Genomic DNA, 23,520 nt, shown 5'->3' on the forward strand with positions numbered 1-23,520 from the left:
ACACTCTTTGTTCCTTCTGGTCGGCCATCTCACTAATCGCCAAAGGGTTGAAACAGGAACGCACACAACAGAGCACCACAGACAAACCACTTAACTCAGACTGACGCCAGCTCGCTAACAGTCGCGGGAGACCCCCAGCTAACACCACCTAGCAGCACAACTCGTAAGTACAAAGCATGCACGCGCAACAGGTCGGTTCCGGTTATTTTTGGGTCCCCCTTCATATAGCAAAAAGATGATGCATTGACTCTTCCCACAAAAATCTCCCTTTATAAATTTTAAGTTTTCATGACCGACAATTAATGTGTGGTATTCTAGGTTATTGCACCATGTAGTCTGAGTGGTTGGTTGGGAGGTAGGTAGGTAGGTAGGTAGGTAGGTAGGTAGGTATGTAGGTACCAGATGGAAGTTGTATGTTCTCCTGAAAGGTCCATACTCACTTTCCAGATTACCTGTTGATATAACCCAGAAAACCACGTGAACCTCTGCGTAATGTTTCCGTATGATGATGTTGTGATTCTGTTACAGGGTTTGTAGGCACCTTGCCAGCAGAGAGTGATGCAGCAATAGCTCAGCTGTTGTTGCATGTTCCACTCCTGCGCCCAGGAAACAATGAAACCAAATCTCGTTACGTAACTGTAATACATAAAGTCCTCAGCCACACTGTGGAGACAGGTGCTCACATTGATAAGGCTCGACAGCTGCTCTCCTACAGCCTCATCCATCCTGCCTTCAGTGGAGAAGACAGGAGGTAGGGTGACAGAAATCTGTGTTGCGAAGTTTCTAGTTATGATGGAAACCAGTTCCAGCTGTATTCATAGTTGCTAAACAGCCATGCTGATGAACCTTTTAATTTTCCTTGACTTCTTACATACATAGCCTTGAATCCCTTCTATTTATTTCAGATGTGCTAATTTTGTGTATTAACCATTCAGAGATGCTATGTTAGGTGGGTCCCTTGTCACCACAGCATGACATGTCCTCAGGTTGCAGATGGAGGAGATGGCCTCCAGATACAGAGGATAGTTGTGAATATGTTGAATAAGTAGTCATGGAAAACCAACAAGGGGTGGTCCTCCAGCTTAGGGGGTTGGGTGTGGGGCTAACCACTTCTCACCATAAAAAAAAAATAGCTTGTTAATGAAAGATCACAAGAAGCCTCAGACCTGGACAGATTCTTTGGATAAATGACCTAAGCAAAAGAAAATGGATATGAGATATGGTACATGGAATGTTAGAAGTTTGTATAGGGCAGCCTCACTCAGGGCAGTGGCAGAAGAAATCTTAAAATGCAAGTTAGATTTAGCGGGAGTAGGTTTGGAGGTGGCACCGCACCAGCAGGCAAATATATATTTTTCTCTGGAAAGGGGAATGACGATCATGAATTAGGTACAGATTTTTCATACATAAGAGAATCGTATCAGTAATTAAGAGGGTAGAGTTTGTTAGTGATAGGATGTCATACACAATACTAAGAGGTTGCTGGTGCGATATCATTGTTCTGAATGTTCATGCCTCAATGGAAGATAAAATTTGATGATACAAAGAACAGGTTCTGTGAAGAACCAGAATTTGTATTTGAAAAATTCCCAATGTACCATATGAAAATTTCGTTAGGAGATTTAAATGCCAAAGTAGGCAGGGAAGACATTTTCAAACAATGATTGGGAATGAGAGTTTACATTAAATTAGTAATGACTCTCCTGGAATTGCTGTATTCATCTGTTGGCTTCTTCAGAATTTTACATTACGAACTTCCATGATACTTATGTGGACAGATTAAAAACCTGTGTTTCTTCATCATCATTGATTTTTGATTGTGTGGGGATTTTTGTGAAATTTATTTTGATCTACTTGAGAAGAAAGGGAGAACCCCCTCCCTTCAGCAGTAACAATATGGCAATTGTAAAAGTTGTAAGGTAGTTTTTTAAGTTTTCTTTTGGTGACAGATCAGTGTACTGTAGCATGTTAGAGGTAGCAACATAGCAGCTCATCTTTAATTGATTATCAGTACTGTCAGTGACTTTCATCCTTATGAATTTGTGTAAGTGCAGGCTTTCTCAGGTAATCTAGAGAAGTTATGATTCCAGGTCTCTTACATACTGGCTGAGACTTCTAGAGGCCCGAATCACAAATGGAACAACTCGAGTGATGCCACCCACAGTGTGTGACTCCCCTCAGCACCAACAAACTGCAATAATCTGTGGACAGCAGCAGCTGCAGAACAGAGTGAATGGTGGCCATGATGTGACTCTCATCAATGGGCACTACATTGTGCACAGCTGTAACTCAGCACCGTCCACTACATCTCACAGTAAGACAGGTTTCACAGGTAGGATAAATTCATCATTATCATGAGTTGAGGTGGTACCCTGTTCTGGATACAATTAGAATCATTGTGATATAGGCCATAGCTCAAGCGGTTAGTCACTGGCTTTCCACCGCGGTGGTCTTGATTCGATCCCGGGTCTGGTCAAGTGGGATTTGTGGTGGGCAAAGTGGCACTGGGGCGTGTTTTCTCCGAGTACTTTAGTTTCCCTTGCCAATCTTCATTCCACCAAATTCTCCATCATAATCGCCCAGGGCAGGTACAGTAGGCCAATCAGTGGCCGCTGTGCCGAGTGGATGCAGCTGGACTCCCCCCCACACTAAGAAAATTAAACAGAAAATCATTGTGATGGGGAATCATCTTGAAGCCCAAAGTAGGTGAAAGACTAACATTGGCATGGATTGTAGGAAGAGAGATTTTGAATTTATATAGGAACATGTTATGGCTTTGGTGCTAAGAGAGTTAGTCATTTGGATTCTGCTACCACAGGGTAGCCAGCATATAGGATTGTTGCTGCCCATGCTGAGAAATGATCTACTAGCTTGTGGAATTGCATCAAATTTTGTATTAAGGTTTGCAGACATAATTTGTTACTATACATTTGATCATGGGATCATGATCATTCATATCATGTAATTGACATTGATTATATTGTATTTAATATGGATCATTGCCAGAATGTGAACCATCTGAGTCTGATTTCCATCAGGTTGACAATGGTGAGCTCTATGACATCTTATTTCCCCTCCCCTTTGTGTGTGCAGAGTTCTCCTCTAAAGATTCTGTACATGTTAGACTTGGTGAACAATTGCAGGAGGAGGACTTATGCAAGGGAATAGGCCAGAACCAAATTATGGAGTGTGTTGCCTTAAATTTGAGATGGAGGAGATCATCAAGTTAAATGACGTGGATGATGAAGAGGATGGTAACAGTTACAAGACATGGGCGTGTACAATGTTATAGTTGTGTGCTTTCTTGCGTATTTCTCAAGATATTCTGCCAGTAATGTCACAGTTTTCAGAATAATAGAAAAGATTTTTATATTTTTTCATTAAATTGTTTATGTTCTCAATATCAGAACTTCATAATTGCATATGTGAACACAAATTACTGTTTGTCCACCCGTCTTTGCCAACCAGTAAGTGTCTCACAGCACTTGTGTTTATAGCTCTGGTACTTAGAGGTGACAGTCCAGGAAAAGCTGCGCAGTGGATGGGCAGGTCCATTCGTGAAAGTTGAGAGGTGTTGTGATTAGTCATTCGTCTGCATTCAGTGCGAGTAGACGTCTCAAGAGCATTCTACCTTGTACAGTCAAGTTAAAAAGTTTTGACTCTTGGAGTCGTATTTGTGTGTATTATTCTCTAATTACTGTATTAATACTGTAACGTGTTGTCTTGCGTCCATCGCCGCTCAACGGCTACAATACTCAAATACGACTCCAAGAGTCAAAACTTTTTAACTTGACTGTACAAGGAAGAATGCTCTTGAGACGTCTACTCGCACTGAATGCAGACGAATGACTAATCACAACACCTCTCAACTTTCACGAATGGACCTGCCCATCCACTGCGCAGCTTTTCCTGGACTGTCACCTCTAAGTACCAGAGCTATAAACACAAGTGCTGTGAGACACTTACTGGTTGGCAAAGACGGGTGGACAAACAGTAATTTGTGTTNTTGTCGGCTCTAAGTACCAACAGCGACAGTCGAATGCAAACAGACCGTTGCGAAGGAGCATTCCCGAGGCAACGGATTGCTGAACATGTGAGTTTGGAATAGGCACTTCCATGGTAATGCAAAGAACAGGGAGCCGTTGCATAGACAATGCAGAAGCAACAAACGCGTCTCCCCAGAAATGAACTACAGAGAGTTCGTTGCGCCCATTATGTAACAGTGGACAGTAGAAACGAAAGAGTGAGGAATGATGTCTGGTATCCAGTCCGCAGAACACCTACATAAGCCGAGAGCTACAGAGACAGAAGACAGCAACAAGACAGCAAAAGGTCAGTATTGGTATAGCCGTCGCCGAAGACAGTTCAGATCCAACCACAGCCAAAGATAGTTGAGATGTCGCATTGAAGTATTGGGCCAGAAGTCAAGTGGTGACACGTGACAGTATTTTATTTTATTGTTTATTTTTATTTGTTGATTTCCTTTTTTGTTTATTTATATTTGTACATTTTTTTCTATCTCCTTTAACATGCCACATACACGAAGTAAATTGAGTGGAAAAGTGTTACATTCACAATCAAGAGAAATTGTTAGTAATGTATATAAGTATATGAAAGAGGCTGGGCCAACAATTACAGTGAAGAACATAAGAGTGGAAGTAGCAAAGGCAACAGGTGTATCGGAAAGTAGTGTCAGAAGACTAATAAGAGAAACAAAAAATATCGAATCTGGGGCTTCCACTTCCTTTTCGACACCCCATAAAGAAAGACCTGGGAAATCTCCACTAGCCACTTTGGACAACTTTAAGAAGTCTATGGTGTGAAGAACAATGACTTCTACATAGTCGAAAAACGTAGACCTACCCTGAAAAAAGTTCACGAAAAGTTGAAGAAAACGTTAGATTTTCAGGGATGGATCTTCACATTAAAGAAAATTATTTTGAAACTGGGGTTCTGCTGGAAGAAAACAAAAAATAATCGGACATTGCCGGTGTTGCCCCTTTAGAATAGACCCATGTAACATGTAAATAAACTCTTCATGTATATAACAGTGAAAAGTGTATAATAGTGTATAGTGCATAATAGTCTGCCATTCGGCACTTAAAACTTAACATCGGATGTGTGAACATCAACGAGAATAAACCACCACCACTATGCAACACAGTGAGGTAAGAAGTTACTTCCTTTTGAGAATGCCTGTACTGCATTCCCCGCCACACTTGTAGGCATGCTGGAGCTCTCCGCCACTACCAATACTTCTCCTACTCTGCATTGGAGGACTGTCACCTCTAAGTACTAGAGCTGTACTTTGATTGCCTTTAAATTGTACATCTAATGTCATAATAATGATAGTAATATAGACTATGTTGGGCCTGTTGTGCTTTCTTTCAGATGCCACTAATTACTCAAGCAGTACTCATCCTCGTGTGCGGAGGAGCAATAGTCTCACACCTCCAGTCAGTATTACACAAACTTCAGACTTTTGGAGTTCTCAGGTTTGTTGCAGTTCCCTTTGCCAGTCTGCTATGAAATATACCTTCATCTTCCTGTTGGTCTGAATTGTCATTTGTTATATTTAGTGCAACCTTAGTTTTATGAGAGTTTATAAAATTAGAGATAACAGACTTCTACACAAGAGACCCTCTTTATGACTCCTTTAATAAGTGTTAAACTTCTTTTCGGTTTTTTAATACTGTCATTCACTCCCCCCCTCCATTTCCCCAATAATACCATATTTTAGTATATATTAAATTTTTGTAAAATAAACATTTCTTAATACAGGTATACTTACTGAGTATTGTAAGGATTTAATCAAATAAAGAGCTTTGTTAAATTGTTGACAAAGATACAGTATATGAATGGCCAAGCTTAAGTTTTCTGTGATATAAATACCTAGATATTTTAAATTTGATGAATAAGTTATTTCTTTGTTATTTAAATACAGAACTGGATCCTCTTCCCTCAAATAGTATTGCTTCGGTCTTTTTCATATTTGTTATAAGATCATTTGTTAAGAACCAGTTTCCTAATTGTTTCATAACTTGTGTAATTTTCCCTTTTAACAATGTGAGATCTTTCTCGGCGAGTAATATATTTGTGTCATCCGTGAACACCACCACCTTAGCTTCTTGAACACCTTGAAGCAATTCATTTATAAACAACAAAAGTGGTCCCAAAACAGAACCCTGAGGTACACCGTATTTTATTTCTTTACATCACAAAGTATGTGTCTTTATATATGAGGTGTTTTAATCTAATTGTTGTATTTCCACAAATTTAATTCTACCAGTAAAATATGAACACATCCATGGATGTATTTTCCTTTTAAGTCTATACAGCTCCAATTTATGAATTATTGCATCAAAAGCCTTAGTTAAATCTATAAATATGCCCATAACTAATAGTTTGTTATCTAATGCTTTCTGGTTATCTTCTGTAAAGGTTTATGTTTCTTAATTAGTAGATTTATTCTCTCCGAAGCCATTTGGAGCCTCAGAGATAATGTGCTTGTTTAGGAAGATCACTACTCTTTTATGTATTAATGTTTCAAGAATTTTTGAAAAACTGGCAAAGTTGAAATTGGTCTATAATTGGAAATTTCTTGTTTCCCTCCTTTTTTGTAAATAGCCCAAACTTAGCAATCATCAAATCAATTTGGGAAGGTTCCAGAACATGATGAAATGTTAAATATAAAGGTTAGTGGTTTTTTAATAAACTGAATACTATCTTTTCCAGTATTTCATCATAGCCTACTGAAAATTTACCTTTTAATTTGCTGGTTACATTTAATACCTCATCTTCAGTAATTGGGGTGAGACACATGGAACTGGATTTGTAACTATTGTCATTTTCTACTAGGGAGCTCTTACTGATCAGAGAAGTTAAACCGTGTAAAAGTTAAAAGTAAGAGGATATTAAATACATATTAGCAACAAAATAACATTTTTAACAAAAAAGAATATTGTTGGATGTTGAAGACTGATGATGTTTCGGTATACACATAACTGATTACAGTTTTGCATTCCATTATAATTTTGTCACGTAAAGTAATTAAATTGGTGTGTGCAGGAAACTTGGAATGGTTAGTTTGACACAAAATGTGGAATCACAACACTGCAAAAATTAGCTGATAGTTGTCCCATCTTTTCCAGGATGATCTATCTGGGAGACAGAAGCCGCGAAGTTTCTCACTGTCTTCAGAACATGCCCCCCCTCTCTCTCCCCAGAGTTCACTAGCCTCCTCAGGAAGTGGTTCTCTTGATGAACTACGAACAGGATTCAGTTCAGATGCTTGTGGGATGCGTGGTGAGTTGGTAATGATTACGAGGAGACCGGTGAGAAGTAACATAATCAGTGCACATAGCTCAAAAATTTGTATTTGATATGGAGTTTTTCCCAAATCTCATTTTATTTTGTTATGTATTTTAATATTTGTTGATCGTATATTTAATCTCCCATTCTTTTAAGTGGTTGCTTCATTTATGCAGTAGTGATCAGAAGTCGTTATCTATTTGATTCCTCAACCATAACTGTAGTTAGAAATATACATTTAGTGCCAGGTATGGTCCAAGCACACAAGGTAGTATGCTGAGTTTTTAAAAATATTCTAACTGCTCAAACATGACCTCGTAGAGAAACAAAAATATAGAAATGAACCTGTTAAAAGTCTTGGTCCAGTTTATTTTTTGGTTATAAAAAATGTTTATTTCCATCAACTTGTAAAAACTAACAAACAGTTCTAGCACTTGGTCATAAAGCCCTTAACTGCTAATGACTGCTTGACATCAGCAGGCACCATCAGCCAGACTCATGAGACTGACTGCTTAGTGGAATTTTCTGTCATTTGTCCCACAAGACACTGAAAAGTTGTTGATTGTTGGTTGGGTCGCAACATTTCCCAAGTTCTTCCCAGTGGTGTTCGATGAGGTTGAAGTCAGGGGATTGTGTCTTCAAAATGTATACAGTGAAACCTTGATTTTACACTTTTCAAGGGATTTCCTAAAATAAGTGTAAAGTCAAGGAACGTGAAGTAAAAGCAAGGAAGTAATAATGTAATGTAAAGATAATTTGGTTTTCTTTATACCAAAATTCTGAGATAGTTTAAAAAAATACACGTTTAAACATTTAACTGTGTACAGGGTTACTATGAAAGAAATACTCTTTCGGAGTTTTATAGATATCAAAGTAATATTGTTATAGCCAATATAGTACTTGCATGGTTTTTTAGTATATGTCTTTTAAGTTTGTATGACTAAGTTACAAATGTTCTATGTACGAGCATTTCGTCACATGACAGATGTCAATATGATAATCCAGTTAATTCGAATACCACTCAACAGACCAGAATGTGGCACTGACACATTGGCCACCAAGGAGTCTGGATCTAATGACTTGTGATTTTTTCTTGTGGGGATATATCAGAGACATAGTTTTTGTTCCTCCACTTCCTTAAGTGTACAACGATCTAAAACACCGCATCACAACAACTGTTGCATGTGTTGGCAGAGACATTCTCCAGTGTATATTCTAAAGGGTTCTGATGATGGTGTATGACTGGGGTTTTGGACTTTTTCCATCATCCAGAATTTTAGGTAATAGAGGACAGAACCCTGTGTATGTAGATGCATATATGGTGCGTTGTCAACTGCTATTTTCTATGTGGCATTGGTAAGATGAGATGGTGAGCAGGTTCCTCACTCGCAGATTTTTCTACCCTGATGATGGAGGCGATCGTTCCTCTGAAATGTCGGTTCACACAAGATCTACACAGCGCCACATCCCAGAAGACAGCGTTCTTCACTATGAATTCCGCTTGCAGTTTCTTGTTCAGTCACTCTGGAACTCAACTGCATTCTGCTGAACTCAAAACTGAACTTCCCGTGCCTGTCTCCTACCGATAACTCACTTGAATGGAACTGCAGTTAAAACTAAAAACTGTTAAATCTGTAGCTATGGTTATATAGCCTCTGCACCAACCACGCTCAGAAAACATGGTCCTGTTGTTGCATAAAGAAGACCACAGAGAAAGTGGGTCATGTAATTCCCAGTCACCATCTTCATTGGTGCGCTGTTGCCTAGCGGTGCACAATAACCTTCCTCCCTGAGACACATCTTCTGTTGTTCTCTCATGTCACGGGGTATTCATGGGTCCGTTACCTAGCAACAATCTGGCCATCCACATTACAGTATTGAATTTTGACTCATCAGTTCACAGCACTTAGACACACTTAACTGGTCCAGTGCTTGTGCCCAAGGCAGACTGAAGTAGCGCCTTCCCATTTCTTGTAAAAATTAATGGCTTCTTTGCAGTACATCTTCCATGCAATCCAGTATCCAAGAGATTGTTTGGTTGTGAAAATGATCGGATGGATGCCATAGTCTTTCTTCATTCTAGAATTTCAGTGGCTGTCTCCATGGGGTCTTTCTGAGACAAGCATTTGATAATTTTTGTCGTTTGTAGTTGTTGTTTTCATTCTCCACAATTTCAGACAGCAATTTACAGTGTAATGGGCACATTTATGAGTACAGTTGCTGGTTACTATAGTTCAAGGAATGTGGAATGTCTTCAAGATGGCACCATTTGTTTGTCCTTTGGAAATCGAATCCGTGAAACCCTGCTTGATGAAGGAGAGAAGGTACTTGTGAGGAGGCATCCAGCAGTATTACAAGAGCCACATTAATGTAACAGCTTTGGTCAATGCATTGCCAGGCAACAGCTCTTTAAACACAATTTGTTGCTAGATTAACACAATAATGGACGAGGCTGTGTTTTCCATGCCCGCGGTAACCTCACAACGGGAGATAGTGATCACATGACATGTGTTTACTGTTGGTCGATGTCTGTCCCTCACCTACATAAGTGGCAGAATTCCTAAGCTGAGATAGATAGTAGTGGCGGAAGCATGCAAACAGAGCAAGTTGGAACCAGGACTGCAGAAGGGTACGCGAGGTCGGCCTGTGAGGATTTAAGGTGTGATATGAAAGTTTTATGTATGTGTAATATTTGGAGTGTGATTCAGTGAGACTGTTATCGTTATTGTGTTACAAACCCATGAAGGCTAGCGCAGAAAGACTGGGAGAATAGTGCAGAGTGCATATAAGAGACGTGAATAGAAGACCTGTCAATGTGTGCGCTATAATTATGGTAATCTTGAAAGTGTTACAACTAGCGTGTTATTGTGTTACACTCCCATGAAGGCTAGCGCAGAAAGACTGGGAGAATAGTGCAGAGTGCATATAAGAGACGTGAATAGAAGACCTGTCAATGTGTGCGCTATAATTATGGTAATCTTGAAAGTGTTACAACTAGCGAAGACCCAATAAACCAATTCACCAATCCAAACCCACGTCTTAGTCACTGTGACACATAACATTATAATGCAGTAATGATGGAAAAATGTATAACACTTAAAAAACAAAGGATGACTTTTGAGCATGTTTTTCTGATTGTTTCTCCATAAGTTCATGTTTGAGCAACAAAAGTAGCGTGATGAACTTGGCACATTACCTTATATGCTTGGTCTGTACTAGGTACCAAATGGGAGTTTCTAACAAAAGTTGTTGGCAACAAATCTTCAAATCACTATAGTATAGTCTCTCATGTCTTCATTTTGTTGTAAGTTTATTAAGTTTCCCCCATTAACATATTTTGAAATCTTGATTTAATTATATGTAAATTTCCCCTTAGCATAATCCCAGTAGGGTGAATAGTTTTTAAAGAGGCTGGTACTTTTAGTTCCAAGACTTCATACAAATAAACCAATAAGAAGTGTTAATCATTCACATTAAGAATTATTTTTGACAGTTCCATAAACTGTGGTCTCATCCATGTCTGAAATGGATTGTAGCTTTAGGAGAGATAACTTTATCTTCCTTATGTATTAATGTAATACGATTACACTTTTAGTAGATATATTTTGGATTACTAAAATTTCTCTTTTTGAAAGTACTGGTTGATTTTGAGCTGTGCACTGGCTATGAATTCATATTTTCGTAGGGTTTTTCCATATGCCCTGTTCCTTTCTCCTACCTCTGCAACCTCAAAATCCCTGCCCCCCCTTGCTTCTGGCTTTAAACTGTGCACCTCCAGTTAGTAGGTTGATCATTTATATTGTAGACTTAAGTAGAGCAACGTTTTGTCAACTGGGCTAGCTGGTGGAGATGTATCAGTTTGGAGCACAGAATCTGGGTTGTTTTTTCTTAATCATTTTTGGCTGATGGATTCTGAATTTGGTTTTGAATTTATCATTGCACTGATCTTGTGGGTAGTCATTCAATTATCTGTATCTGTATATGTATTTGTTTCCCCCCCCCCCACATGACAAATGTGACTGTAGCTGGAGTTTGGTTTGGTAATCGGATTTATTGATCTCGTGCCTATACTTTACAAATCTGCCGCACACAGACTGGTGTTCTTCATCATGGTCTTCACTGTGCTGCTTGGTAATGGGTTTCAATTGTGTAGCATCCTTGGCTTCTGCGTCCTATAGCTCCTTTCCTTGCTTGCTGGCAGCATTCATCTGCAGCACCCGTGCTGTACTAACTGGCTTCCAGCTGCCAAATCAACAGCACACAATTGACTCCTCATGTAGCCTTAGCACAAACTGCATAGGAAACAGTTCTTCTATTATTGCAGCACATAGCTATCCCACAGATTGCATAGAAAACACAACTGCCCAATTACTCCGTTGTTGCATGTTACAAATCTGTTGTATGGTGATGGGGGTGTTCGTTTAGCTGTTTCCTAACACATATTCACAGTTTTTGCATTGAGTCATTACTAAGCAACAATTGCAAAACAAACAGTGAGACAGCGGCTGTTACTAGGCAACAGCTTTGTAAATATGTAACACTATTGGAGCCGTTGGTAGGCAGTGGCCCATGTGCAACAGTGGAAGTACTCTTGGAAGCTGTGTTTTCTATGGGCCCACTCTGGGGCTATGTCGCTCAACTGACCAAGTTGAGTTAGTAGTGCAGTGGAGTGAAGTGAGTTAGTTGGTAAGTGAGTGAGTTAGAAGACTGCTGGTTCAATCTCTGTGAGCCGTTGCTGCTAGAAGCTGGTAGCTGAGGCATGGGGATAATTTGGGAACCTGGAATAAGTGGAACATCTGCCACTGGAAGCTGCTACCAGGCAACTGGTGACACAGGAGACTGAGAAGCTTAGTACAGGGTCCGGCAGGGAGGTGTGACATATTTGTGATGGGTATAAAAGTGGAGGTAGGGGGACTAGCATATGCGCAGTGGTTGGCAGTTACTCACTGTTAAATGCCATTTCAGTAGCCATGGAACCACGGATGATTGAATGTCGTGCCTTTGTTTTTGAGACATTTATTCAAACGGGTAGTTCAGTGGTGCTTACGCAGCGCAGATTTTGTACTCACTTCAGTGTTGGTCAACATGGCACCGTTCCTTCTCGAAACACAATATTTAAGTGGGTGAAGAACTTCAGGACAACTAGATCTGTGAGACCGGGTACAGCTCGGGGAGGCGATCGAACCATCAGGACTCCAGAAAACATTGAAAGAGTTCAACAAGCTGTAGAGACCAGCCCATGTCAGTCAGTGGTATGGCACGCCCACATTCTACGGATGTCAGAGAGGTCACTTCACCGAATTTTACACTTTGACCTTCACTATCACCCATACAAAATTATGGTGGTTCAAGAACTGCAGCAGAATCATTTCGTATGGAGGTTTATGTTTACTGAAAGAATGCTGGAAGTGCTGAGGGATGACACTGTTTTCATCATGAGTGATGAGGCGCATTTTCACTTGACAGGAAGTGTCAATAAACAAAATTTCCTGTATTGGTCAGCAAACAATCCCCAAGAACTCCATCAAAGACCCCTACATTGCGAGCGAAACACTGTGTGGTGCAGAATGGCCCGATTTGGCGTAATTGGGCCTTTTTCATGGAAGGTGGACGCACTGTAACAGTAAACTTGCAACGTTACGTGACAATCTTGCACGAGTTCTTACTGCCTGAATTGCGAAGACGTTGCATCAGCCTCACTACAATTTGGTTTCAACAAGATGGGGCTACTTGCCATACCTCAAGAGAATCAGTGGCCTTATTGAGAGAACATTTTCCTGGGCACCTCATTTCAAAGCATGGGGATGTGGAGTGGCCCCCTTGATCCCCGGATCTTTTGTCGTGTGATTACTTTGTATGAGGCTACCTGAAAGCTAATGTTTACATCAACAAATCACGCACTCTTGAGGCCCTTTCAGATGCCATAACCCGAGAAATTTGAGCAATTCCACTTGCTGTGCTTCAAAGAACTATGGACAGCTTTTCCGCTTGCAACAATGCTTGGACAATAACGGCCGCCATTTGCGTTATGTTATCTTCTGAAAATGAATTTAAATTTTCTTATTTTTTGTTACAGCATCTTAAATGGCATTATACATGTACTCTTTAAAAACGTTAAAATTTGCTATTCGTCAAAAAATAACTGTACTAGTTTTCTGAAAACCATCACGCCTCCCTGCCACACCCTGTATGTGCTGTAGTAAACTGCAGAGAGTGTGAACTAGCAGTTGTGCTATAGATACTTGAGTTACGTCACCAAGCACAATAGATCACTGTAGGTCGTGGTGCAAGGGCTGAGAAGGCCCACCCATTATACATTATAGAGTTTGTAAGTGTCCAGTAAATTCTTTCACAAATCCAAACCCTCTCTATAGTCACTCATACATGTGACAGAATATACCAGTTATACCTTCTTACAATTGAGTTATTGTTTTCATTTTCAGTATTTTCCTTAATTGGTATGATATTAAGTATGAATCAGAGATGGGTGGACAAGGATAAGAATAGATAATGGTATCCAGAAAGCATAACTGACTTACAAGAAGTACTATATCTTGGTATCCTCAGAGTTTGGGTACGAAATAAGCAATTTTTCCCCAGACATTTTCTGCAGAGTTAGAAATTGACTTAGAAACACATCAAGATTTGAATTTGACTGGCTCCCAAGTTGCTGCAGGCTATCGCCAGCACAGTGATTTTTTGTTTTGAGTCCCACAGGACTTAACGACCATATTTTACCATCTGACTGCTCTAGGAGCCTTCAGACCAATCATTCTGAATTTTTATGCATACATGAACTGTATGAGGAGTGTCCAGTGTCATTGGGAATGTCACAGAACCTGAAAATTCAACAGCTACTTTCAAAACTTGCTGTTTATTTGACATAATTCTCAGCCAGTCATTCTACTTAACATCCACACAACCCATTATCACCTAGCCAAGTTTAATGTTGTTGTCCACTCTTCTGTTTTTTTGATGAGGGGATGTCAGCTCCATTCTTATTATACCTTGTTAGTTTCCAGATGTGTTGATTTATAAATTGCATTAGGTCAGATGTAAAAAGAAAATCTGTATCATCTTGCAGATGTTCCATCATGGCTAAAGTCATTACGACTTCACAAGTATGCACAATTATTTGCACAGCTGAGTTATGAGGAGATGCTTGCGCTCACGGAGGAACAACTTGCTGCTCAGGGTGTCACTAAAGGTGCTCGACATAAAATTATCATCAGCATTCGTAAACTGAGAGAGCGCTTCAACACACTTTGTCAATTGGAAAAAGTGAGAAAAGATTTTATTTATATCTAGCTGAATTTAGAAAGTTAGTATAAAGGTGGACATTTGCTGCCTAGTTGTTAGAATTGTAACCCTTAAGGTAGCATGAATTACATTTACGTGTGAATGAAGAAAGTATACATATACAGTGGATGTCTTTTTTATATGTTTTGAAGGGACAAAGAACGTGGGAAATGCCTTGAAAGGGAAGGCTTCAAAATGCTTAGACTTGATTACGTGTATCCCTCACAGAAAACAAATAGTATAAAGATTATATTTTTACACTGAACAAACTGCCAAAAGCATGCTAACTACCCAGGCTTTCAAATATATGCAGTATGTTCCTGCTGTCATGGTTAATGTTAAATAGTCTTCTGAAATGTTATTCTTTCTTGAAGAACACTTGTTTTACTTGTCTTTCAAATAAATCTGAAAGTAAAATTTTTCAATTCTGGTAGGTTTCTGATGATGGAGTCTGACATATCGGTAATGCCACTGAGGAAGTGGTGGTATGTACCCAAACATTGCTTATTTAAATGTAGGAATTGGTTTACACACCGCTGCCTCCTCTTCCTCATTCCAGTTTCTGCATTTTTGTATTCAGTACAGAGGGTGTCAATTTCTGGAACTGCAGAAGGAAGAAAATTATATTCATCCTCTACATAATCTTCGGTTGTGAATGTTACATGAATTTCCTCCTGAATATCAACCCAGGTGGGTGGAATTCCTGCTAAATTATCACTTTATCAATTGTAAATTTCTGATGTTTCACAGAATACAGGCTTTCTGATGACACTTTGCAATCATTTTGTGATTGGCAGCATTCCATGATGTTGCACTCATGGATAGGCATTTTGTAAGATTCTCTGGCGAATGCAGTTCTCTGCAGGAAATGCACCTACAATATTTAAATTTTGAAAACCTGATTATTTCTTGGTCAATTGTTTGTAAGACCTGTATGTTGGCTGGCAGAAATTCCACTATCACATTTCTTACTTGCATCTTTGGCATATGATGCAGTGATCTAAAAATGGCAGTATTTTCCACTTTTTCACTGCAGTTCTCCTTTCCAAACATGTTAGGAACTCCACGAACAGTTCACAAGTTACCCATGCACTGTTATGTTTCCGAGTATATGGCAAAGACTTAACATGATTGAAGCAACTTGGCTTCTCTGAATTTTCAGTCAGCAGCAATGGTATCTTTTTAGATCCAGCCATATTTGCATGTACAAGCACAGCAATTCAGTGTTTACTCTTTTTGACCCCATGATGGCTTTCATCTTTGAAAGCATGTTTCATCAAGAAGTAGGTTGAAGATGTACACTCATCTGCATTGGGCATACACTTCGGATTGTTTCCATGTAGGCTGCCTTCCAGGCTCCTGCTTCCACTCCAGTTATGTTTTTTGCTTACTTACTGATGGTTCTGTAGCTAAGCCCTGCATGTTTTCTGAATCATTCATGCCATTCATTTGCAGGTGTGAATTCAGTGTTTAGTTTTAATACTGTTTCTTCAGCCTTCTATCTCAACATTTGACCTGAAACTGGTATACTTAATGCTCATCTCAGCCTAAACTGTTGTAGGAGCCTGGTTCATTCTTCTCATACTTAGAAGTTTGAACATTTGTCTGCTTGGATGATTAGTTACATTGCTGAAGTATATGTTTGCTTGTTTACCATGATATTATTATTTAGTGTCAACTCTGGTATTTGTCTGCTTGGATGATTAGTTACATTGCTGAAGTATATGTTTGCTTGTTTACCATGATATTATTATTTAGTGTCAACACTGGTATTCTAAGTTGTTCCACAGCCTTCATGTGCCTCACATATGGTTATTCATCCACCTGCTTAATGTTTTCTGTTTTTGTAGCCATGCCTACAACCGTGTGTAATACACAAGCCAGTTTACTTTATGTAACTTCACAGAATTCAGCACAAATGCTTACCATATGTAGCCTTGCACACAAAGACAATGCTACCATTTAGATGGAGGAAGTCAGAAAGTTGCTGCTAATTCCGCCATCTTCTCTCACTCACAGAGTATGAGTAATTCTATAAACACTACAGATTCGTTGATTTATGTGAGCATCTTTCTTCTTATTCATTTCTGTATGTGCATAATATACTGGTAGTCTGACAGAAATTATTAAATAGGTAAAATGCTCAGTACATTTCTTTAAAATTTCTCTTCTTTATCAGAATGTCTTTTTCTGCAGAAAACGTTTTAACCAAGATATAAATACATTATTCTTACTGTATCACTTATGGGACCCAATGATTTTAACTCTTTACATGGGAAACCATTTAAATGGGATCTTTGGAATTCCACTGTATATGAATACTTCCTAAACTTTGTTCTTTTTTTTATGATTGTGTTTTACAGTGCCTAGTATGTACTGGCATATGGTTATTAAGTAAAAAAAATGATATAGGAGTGCATAGATTGGGCAGTCTGTGCTTATGAAAACCACATTGGTTTGAAAGAAATGCAGGAATATGACAGCTATAGAAGTCTGAAATTTCTGGTTTTGTGTGAATATTGTTGCAGTGGATGAAATGTTTTGTGAACTGAATTTGTTTGTATTTATTGATAAAAGTCAGTGTCTGATTATCACATTAATGTATAATGCTGTGTCATTTACATGTGTTACATAGTAGTGAATGAACGGTGAACATAAGGTGAAATTTGGAAGTAAGTGGTCATTACTTTCCTACCACTTTTCTTCAGAAATTTTGAAAATAATTTTTGTCATCTAATGTGTGCCACACAGTTTCATTTGATTCAGTGGAACGCACTTGTGATTTTGAAGGTCTGCACTTTTCAATTAATTTTTATTATAGGATGTAGTTGAAGGTGACAATCTGGCTATAGCTCTAGAAGAGTTGAAGGCTATTCTAATCTCGCCAATCAAACCCTCTCATCGTGAGGACAGGGAGAGAGATGAGACTGAAACTGGTAGTGATGTGAAGATCACTGGTAGTAGTACTGCTGGTAGCCAAGTGGAAAATACTGGTAGTGACATGATTGTGCCAAGTGAGTCAGACATTGTTGTTCCTGATGAAGACATCCCAGTCCAGTTCACCAAAGTTATGGGCAAAGGTAGGCTTTGGAAAGCTGCAAGCTTGAATCTCTCAAGGCTCAGAATCGTTTATTTATTTTTGTGTGACTGTAGGTTCTCGCAGTGGTGACAGTGAAGGCCACTGCCTTCTGGGATATGATTCTGTGTAGTTTGGTAAAAGTTTATGATTATTTTGGAGGAACATAACTGCCTACAACTTCAGGGCTAAAAAGTGAGCCAAGTGCTTGCATGTTTTCCTACTTGTTGATCTTAACTGTGTGACCATCATAATGGTAGCAGTACATTCTTCCAAAATGTTTGTAAATTTAAACATGCTAGACACCATCACATCCTGGAAGATGATGGTTGTCAGCTTTCGTTTTAACACAGAATTTGGATCATCATTCAGTGCTGTTAGGTCATCTTTAAATTTGTTGCACCTGGCAGACGCTTCATTTCAGCTGAGAATGTTCTGCCCATAAACATTCATTAACCTGTGATGAATATCTCTGTAACTCACTTGTTCTGCTTGCAAAAATCTGACCACCTTGCGAACCTCAAACTTGGACTAATTTTGAATCACATGAACCATTTTGTTCACTTGTAAAGCTTGAACATGTGGATGGAGAAGGACACTAGCACAGCTATTTCATTGCCTGACATACCAATATATGAAAGTGATGTCGAGATGCCACATAAATGCCATGTGTAGCAAACACTAGTACCGTTAATATTGGATGGCCTTCGTATGATCAACAAACATTTCATAAGAAACCACCTTACCACATGCCAACCTCACAGTTTTTTTTTAAGTCAGTTATTTAACAATGATGTCAGTACTGAGATTATAGGTTTGATAATCTCACTGTTGCTATGTGACTACGCTACAGAACTGGGTAAGAAACAGGTTTGTCTGATCATGCTCATCTGGTGTGGCAGAGGTCACTGAAACTAGTGTTTCAGCCACATGTGTTGGAGAGGTCTTAATGATAAATGATGGGGCAGTTGCAAACAAATGAATTGCAAATTACATATGACCATTTTCATGGGATCTGTTGTGCCACTGGGAGAACAGCCTTGCACTTAACATTTCCTTTTGTTTTACAGTGTAATATTGACTTACTTCGCATTTGATGAACTGAACTTGTAATAGCCATTCTCATTGATGTGTTCAGTATGCACGCAACTTCTGGTGAGTAATCATGCAGAAGAGGAGGTTGTTCGTTTATTTATGTGGCTGGTGGATCACTCATTACAACACGAAGCATTCACTACACAACAGAAGCGACGACTGAGCTCTTGGAGACTGCAGATTCAGGATGCATGGCATTTGTCCCCTTCTCATCACAAAACTAGTGACCAGCGTCATGCGAGACACAGGTGAATTCACTGTAAAAATTTTAAATTATGTTGTGTTTAATTTTTTTTAATTTCATGTGTTTGTTTTGGGAAATGCAGGTGTTTCTAATACACTTTTGTTGTTGTTGTTGTTGTTGTTATTGTTGTTGTTGTTATTATTGTTATTATTATTAATTATTATTATTAATTATTAATATTATTAATTAAATATTAATGTTTCATTCCTCTATTCGTAATAGCACTTAGTTTAATGATAATGGAATTATTATTACTGTTATAATTATCACTTATTTGTTTGTTTACTTTTACTTTTATTCATTATTATTTCTTCCAATTACTTAACTGTAATTTGTATTTGACTTTTAATAAGTTTGTATGTAATGTAATTCAGTCATCTACACTGTGCTGAGTCTGTAATTGGCCTTGCGGCTGTTGACTCGGCACATTAATAATAAAGAATTGAATTGAATTGAATTATGGCTCAACAGCCCTTTGTTGGACCACTTTTTCTTTAGTTCTTGTTCCTGTACACAGTAAGACTCGTTGGATGGGGAATCAGTCTAGATGTCCTGCGTCGTTAAAGTGTACTGCTATGTTTACATGAATGAAAGTTGAAGTAATTTAATGAATTTTCTAGTGTTAACACAAACATATGAAAGAAAAAATGTTTAAGAAACATGTATGAAATTTGTTGTATTAGTTTTCTTTTTGAAGACACTTTTTTTATTAAGCTTCACCATTCTTGCTGTGTTCACCTGTCACAGCCCCACTGTCTTCACATTTCCCTTCTCTCTCACATTCATTGCTCACATTCACACATTCACTGCTGACATCCCCAACATCTTCCTCCTCTTCCCTTCTGTCCATTTCATCAGATATATAGATATAGATATCTGTATAGATAAAGGATTTATCTATGTCTTCTGGAGAGATCTGTTGCCATTATCTTGATCCACTGGCACAGTGATTCTAAGCTGAGCTTTATCTCAGTGGTGTTAGAATATAGTCCCCTACCAAGAGCCATCCAGAATACGGACATTCAGTAGAGCATTTAATTAAGTCTTGCCACCATGTAACGACTACAAGGTCAGTATTTATTACAAGAATCACAGAACTGACATCCCCTGTTAAATGACTTTTAATGCCTCCAGCACGGTCATTTCTCATTTTCTCAACAATTCTTTTGACCTGTTCCAGACATCTTGTAACCAGTCTGTTATCAGTTCAGTGTTCCTTCTTCCCTTTATTTGACACCTGAATATTAGTACCATAGGCAGCTCCATTGTAGGCAGTTTTTCAGTTTGGTATCATATATGGTGATAGTTTCATGTTGCCTGCCAGCTCTATTAATATTGCAGTGGTTCCTGAGTTTTCATTGCCTTATGTTTTTATGACAGCAGACTTCGCCCCTGCATTGTTGGTGGTGTAACTGGTTAGCATATTCAAATTCACTGGCATGTCATCAGCATTGTCCGGGAGTGTGATGGTAACGTCTTGCAAACTGCAAAACACTGCTATGGGAAATGTCTTTCCTCAGCATCTTTTGTACACATCACCCTTAGATGGACTTAAAATGTTAACCTCCTGTTGAGCAATGATGTAGTACTACAAGGCTATGCCATTCTGTCTTAGAATCCGTACAAATAAAAATTTTCATGTAGAAGTGATGTAAGTCCCCCCCCACTGGCCTTCAGATGTTTGCCTCTTTGTTTTCTTGTTGCTTCACAATTCTTTGTTGATCAACAGTATCATTACTGCTGTGCCTGATACTTTTTGACACATTATTTCTTTTCACACTAATATGTTTCTTTGCATGATCTGCCATTTTTATGGTGACTGACACTCGTATCAGCACAGAGCCTGATGATATCGTAAATCAGTGAATTTCCACTTTTATTTCATGACTTCGGGCAATCTTATGACAGCTCATGGCTTCTGACCTTGAAACATGCTAGGGTTGGAACTTTAATCGTGGCAACACTGCTGTAGAGACACCATGCAATGGAACCAAATAATGTTGCTTATACCACACATTAGTTACATACCTCCCTAACCTCAGAGCAAATGGAATCTCCCTTCCCACATCACGCGCATGCGCAGTGACGAGAAGAACAGCCTTGTGTTAGCTGGCGTTCTAATGTAGTGTAGTCACGATTTTCTCGAAAGAGGAACAACGGAGTTGGATAAAGATTGAATATACCAGAGGCCGTACAGCATGACAGTGTCATAAAGTTCTTCAAGAGGCTTTCGGGGAATCTGCTTTGCCTTACAGAGCAGTGGCAAGGTGGGTAAAAGCCTTCAATGAGGCATGCCAAAATGTGGCAGACCTGTGTTGGCCAGGTCATCCTAGTGTCAGTGAAGGAGAAGTGTGTATGCTCTTTCTGCATTACTGGAGAGTGCAAAACATAAGTGAATTTCTGGGCTGGAAATGTTTCAGACGGGTCAGGGAACATTTCACAGCTCTTAGGCCACTGAACCAGAATAGAGCATGAGATTTCGCACCAAAGTGAATCTGAACTGTACCTTTCTTTCAAACTTTTCAAAGCCCTGTGTACATGAACTGTGTTATTTTAATTCTACTCTTAGCTCATGCATAATGTTTGGCATTGGATAAAAGGATCCCAGTAAGAATAACATCAGAGGTTACAGGATCCTATTGTGGGATGCAGTTCATCCATATATGTGCACTGCATATTTTTATATTCCATACTTAAAAAAAGTTTGGCAAATTATTTACAGAATCCTCATTTCTAACGCTGATGCATGCATTTAACAGGTGGAAGTTTTTTTTTTATTGCAAAGGAGATGTCTTGTAGTCCTAGTTCTGCCTGTGTGCAGTAATTTATTTTTGAAAGGGTGGATTTGGCAGCTAGAAGATGGCTTGCTTATGTATTTACATGTTGCAGGTGGCATCATCCCAGTCAATTCTCTTCGGGGACAACGAATGGTTATTCACATTCCCACTCCCATTTACACGGGAACCGCGGACAGAGGTTTCCCCCTCCACCGCCACCGCCACCGCCACCACCACCACTGCCTCAACCTATTGGCTATGGCAGCTATCACCAGCGTGGAACGGGCACCAAGACTTCTGGGGCTGGGTTCACATCATTATATCCTGCAAACTCCACTGCCCCACTAACTCAAGCTCCTGTTGGGCAACATGATTGCAATAGTCTGTCCATCATAGGGAGTATGGTGGGAGCAGGAGTCTCCTTCATGGCCAAGAGACCGAGCTTACAAGATACACTGCCAGAGGTCAGTGCATCTCACATTTCTTGATCAGTCTAGTCATAAAAAACATTCATTATCATTACTCTACTATAACAAAGGAGCAATGGTGAAGGTAGAGGTAAAGTTGTTCTATTATTTAATTGATATAGTAACAACCATAGAAAAAACAAAAGCAACTGCAATATATTGTGACATGATGCCTGAAAGCCAGAATAGTGAGTCAGATTGGAAGTTGATTTCCTAGGCAACAAGTATTAGCAGAGCATGTTCACATGACAGTGGGTTACCTTGGAATTATTATACATGCACTTCATGAAAACACTCAATGAGGCATATTGGTTACTGTGGAACTGGAGGTGTTTCCATGGTAATGCGTGCTAAGGCAGACAGTTACTGCAGATATGAAATAGGGAAATCTTGAAGGAGGTGTTTCCTATCCCAGCTGCTGAGGGTTAAGCGGCAGAGAGCAATTTGGCCAGCATAGAGTGGAGAATAGGAGACTACTATGGAATTGGACTTGGCTTTGTTCAGACTTGAATCACTGAGCATCCAGTACTTGAAGTTATGCAGATGTTAGATCTGGTGTGTAATTGTAAGAGAACATCAATAAATCCATTTATCCGATCTGTAACCTGTTATTTTCATCACGTGTACCTCCCTACACATGGAAATATGCAGGCAGTGATAAAAGCATTTAGTGACATCTTCATGTGTAGTTCACAGGCACGAAGGTAGGCAGATGCAGGGATTTTCATGGCTAAATGCTAGCATAATTTTAACTCTTTGACTGGCGCGGGCATGTTTTAACACCCGGACGATGCCAGCCGTTCCCTGGCGTTGGCGTGTTTTAACACTTTGACAATCTCGTCCCTTCTTTGCTCTCTTGGCACTCATCAACCAAAGACATATATGTGATTATTTTTGTGCATGTTTGTAAAGAACCCTTGTAAACTTTATGGGGGTCTATATTACTGTCAGAACCCTCTGAGAAGGTAAAGGTCAGAAAATATTTCACATTCATTCAGTTTCACCATAGCTTCTTGCAGCAAGTGTCTTCGTGTTCCTACAGACCAGCTGGAAAATGTTGTGAACGAGATTTTTTCTGATGATGATAGTGGCGATGAAATAATGATTCCTGAATTGGATGAAGTTGATAGTGACAATAATACAGTGATAGACAATGATCCACAAGACAGTAATCATGAACATTTACCTACCACGAGTGCGGTGCCTGACACGCCCATCTCATGAACGTACGGAGACATTGTACCCCCAATA

At 39.2% G+C, this 23,520-nt stretch overlaps 1 protein-coding gene across 6 annotated transcripts in view; it reads left to right on the forward strand.

Annotated features, from left to right (window-relative positions):
• The window catches only part of LOC111869789 (protein Smaug homolog 1), an 82,787-nt gene that overhangs the window by 23,921 nt on the left and 35,346 nt on the right, over positions 1-23,520 (forward strand). For all 6 annotated transcript variants that reach the window (XM_023861553.2, XM_023861552.2, XM_033753558.1 and 3 more), the window contains exons 3-10: positions 529-751; positions 2,091-2,332; positions 5,392-5,495; positions 7,152-7,305; positions 14,396-14,592; positions 17,432-17,690; positions 18,825-19,029; positions 21,915-22,266. In XM_023861553.2, the coding sequence (XP_023717321.1) occupies positions 529-751; positions 2,091-2,332; positions 5,392-5,495; positions 7,152-7,305; positions 14,396-14,592; positions 17,432-17,690; positions 18,825-19,029; positions 21,915-22,266 (1,736 nt within the window). The remainder of the gene's footprint in view (positions 1-528; positions 752-2,090; positions 2,333-5,391; positions 5,496-7,151; positions 7,306-14,395; positions 14,593-17,431; positions 17,691-18,824; positions 19,030-21,914; positions 22,267-23,520) is intronic.

This window comes from Cryptotermes secundus, unplaced genomic scaffold, assembly GCF_002891405.2.
Source record: "Cryptotermes secundus unplaced genomic scaffold, Csec_1.0 scaffold123, whole genome shotgun sequence".
In the NCBI taxonomy this organism is placed as follows: Eukaryota; Metazoa; Arthropoda; class Insecta; order Blattodea; family Kalotermitidae; genus Cryptotermes; species Cryptotermes secundus.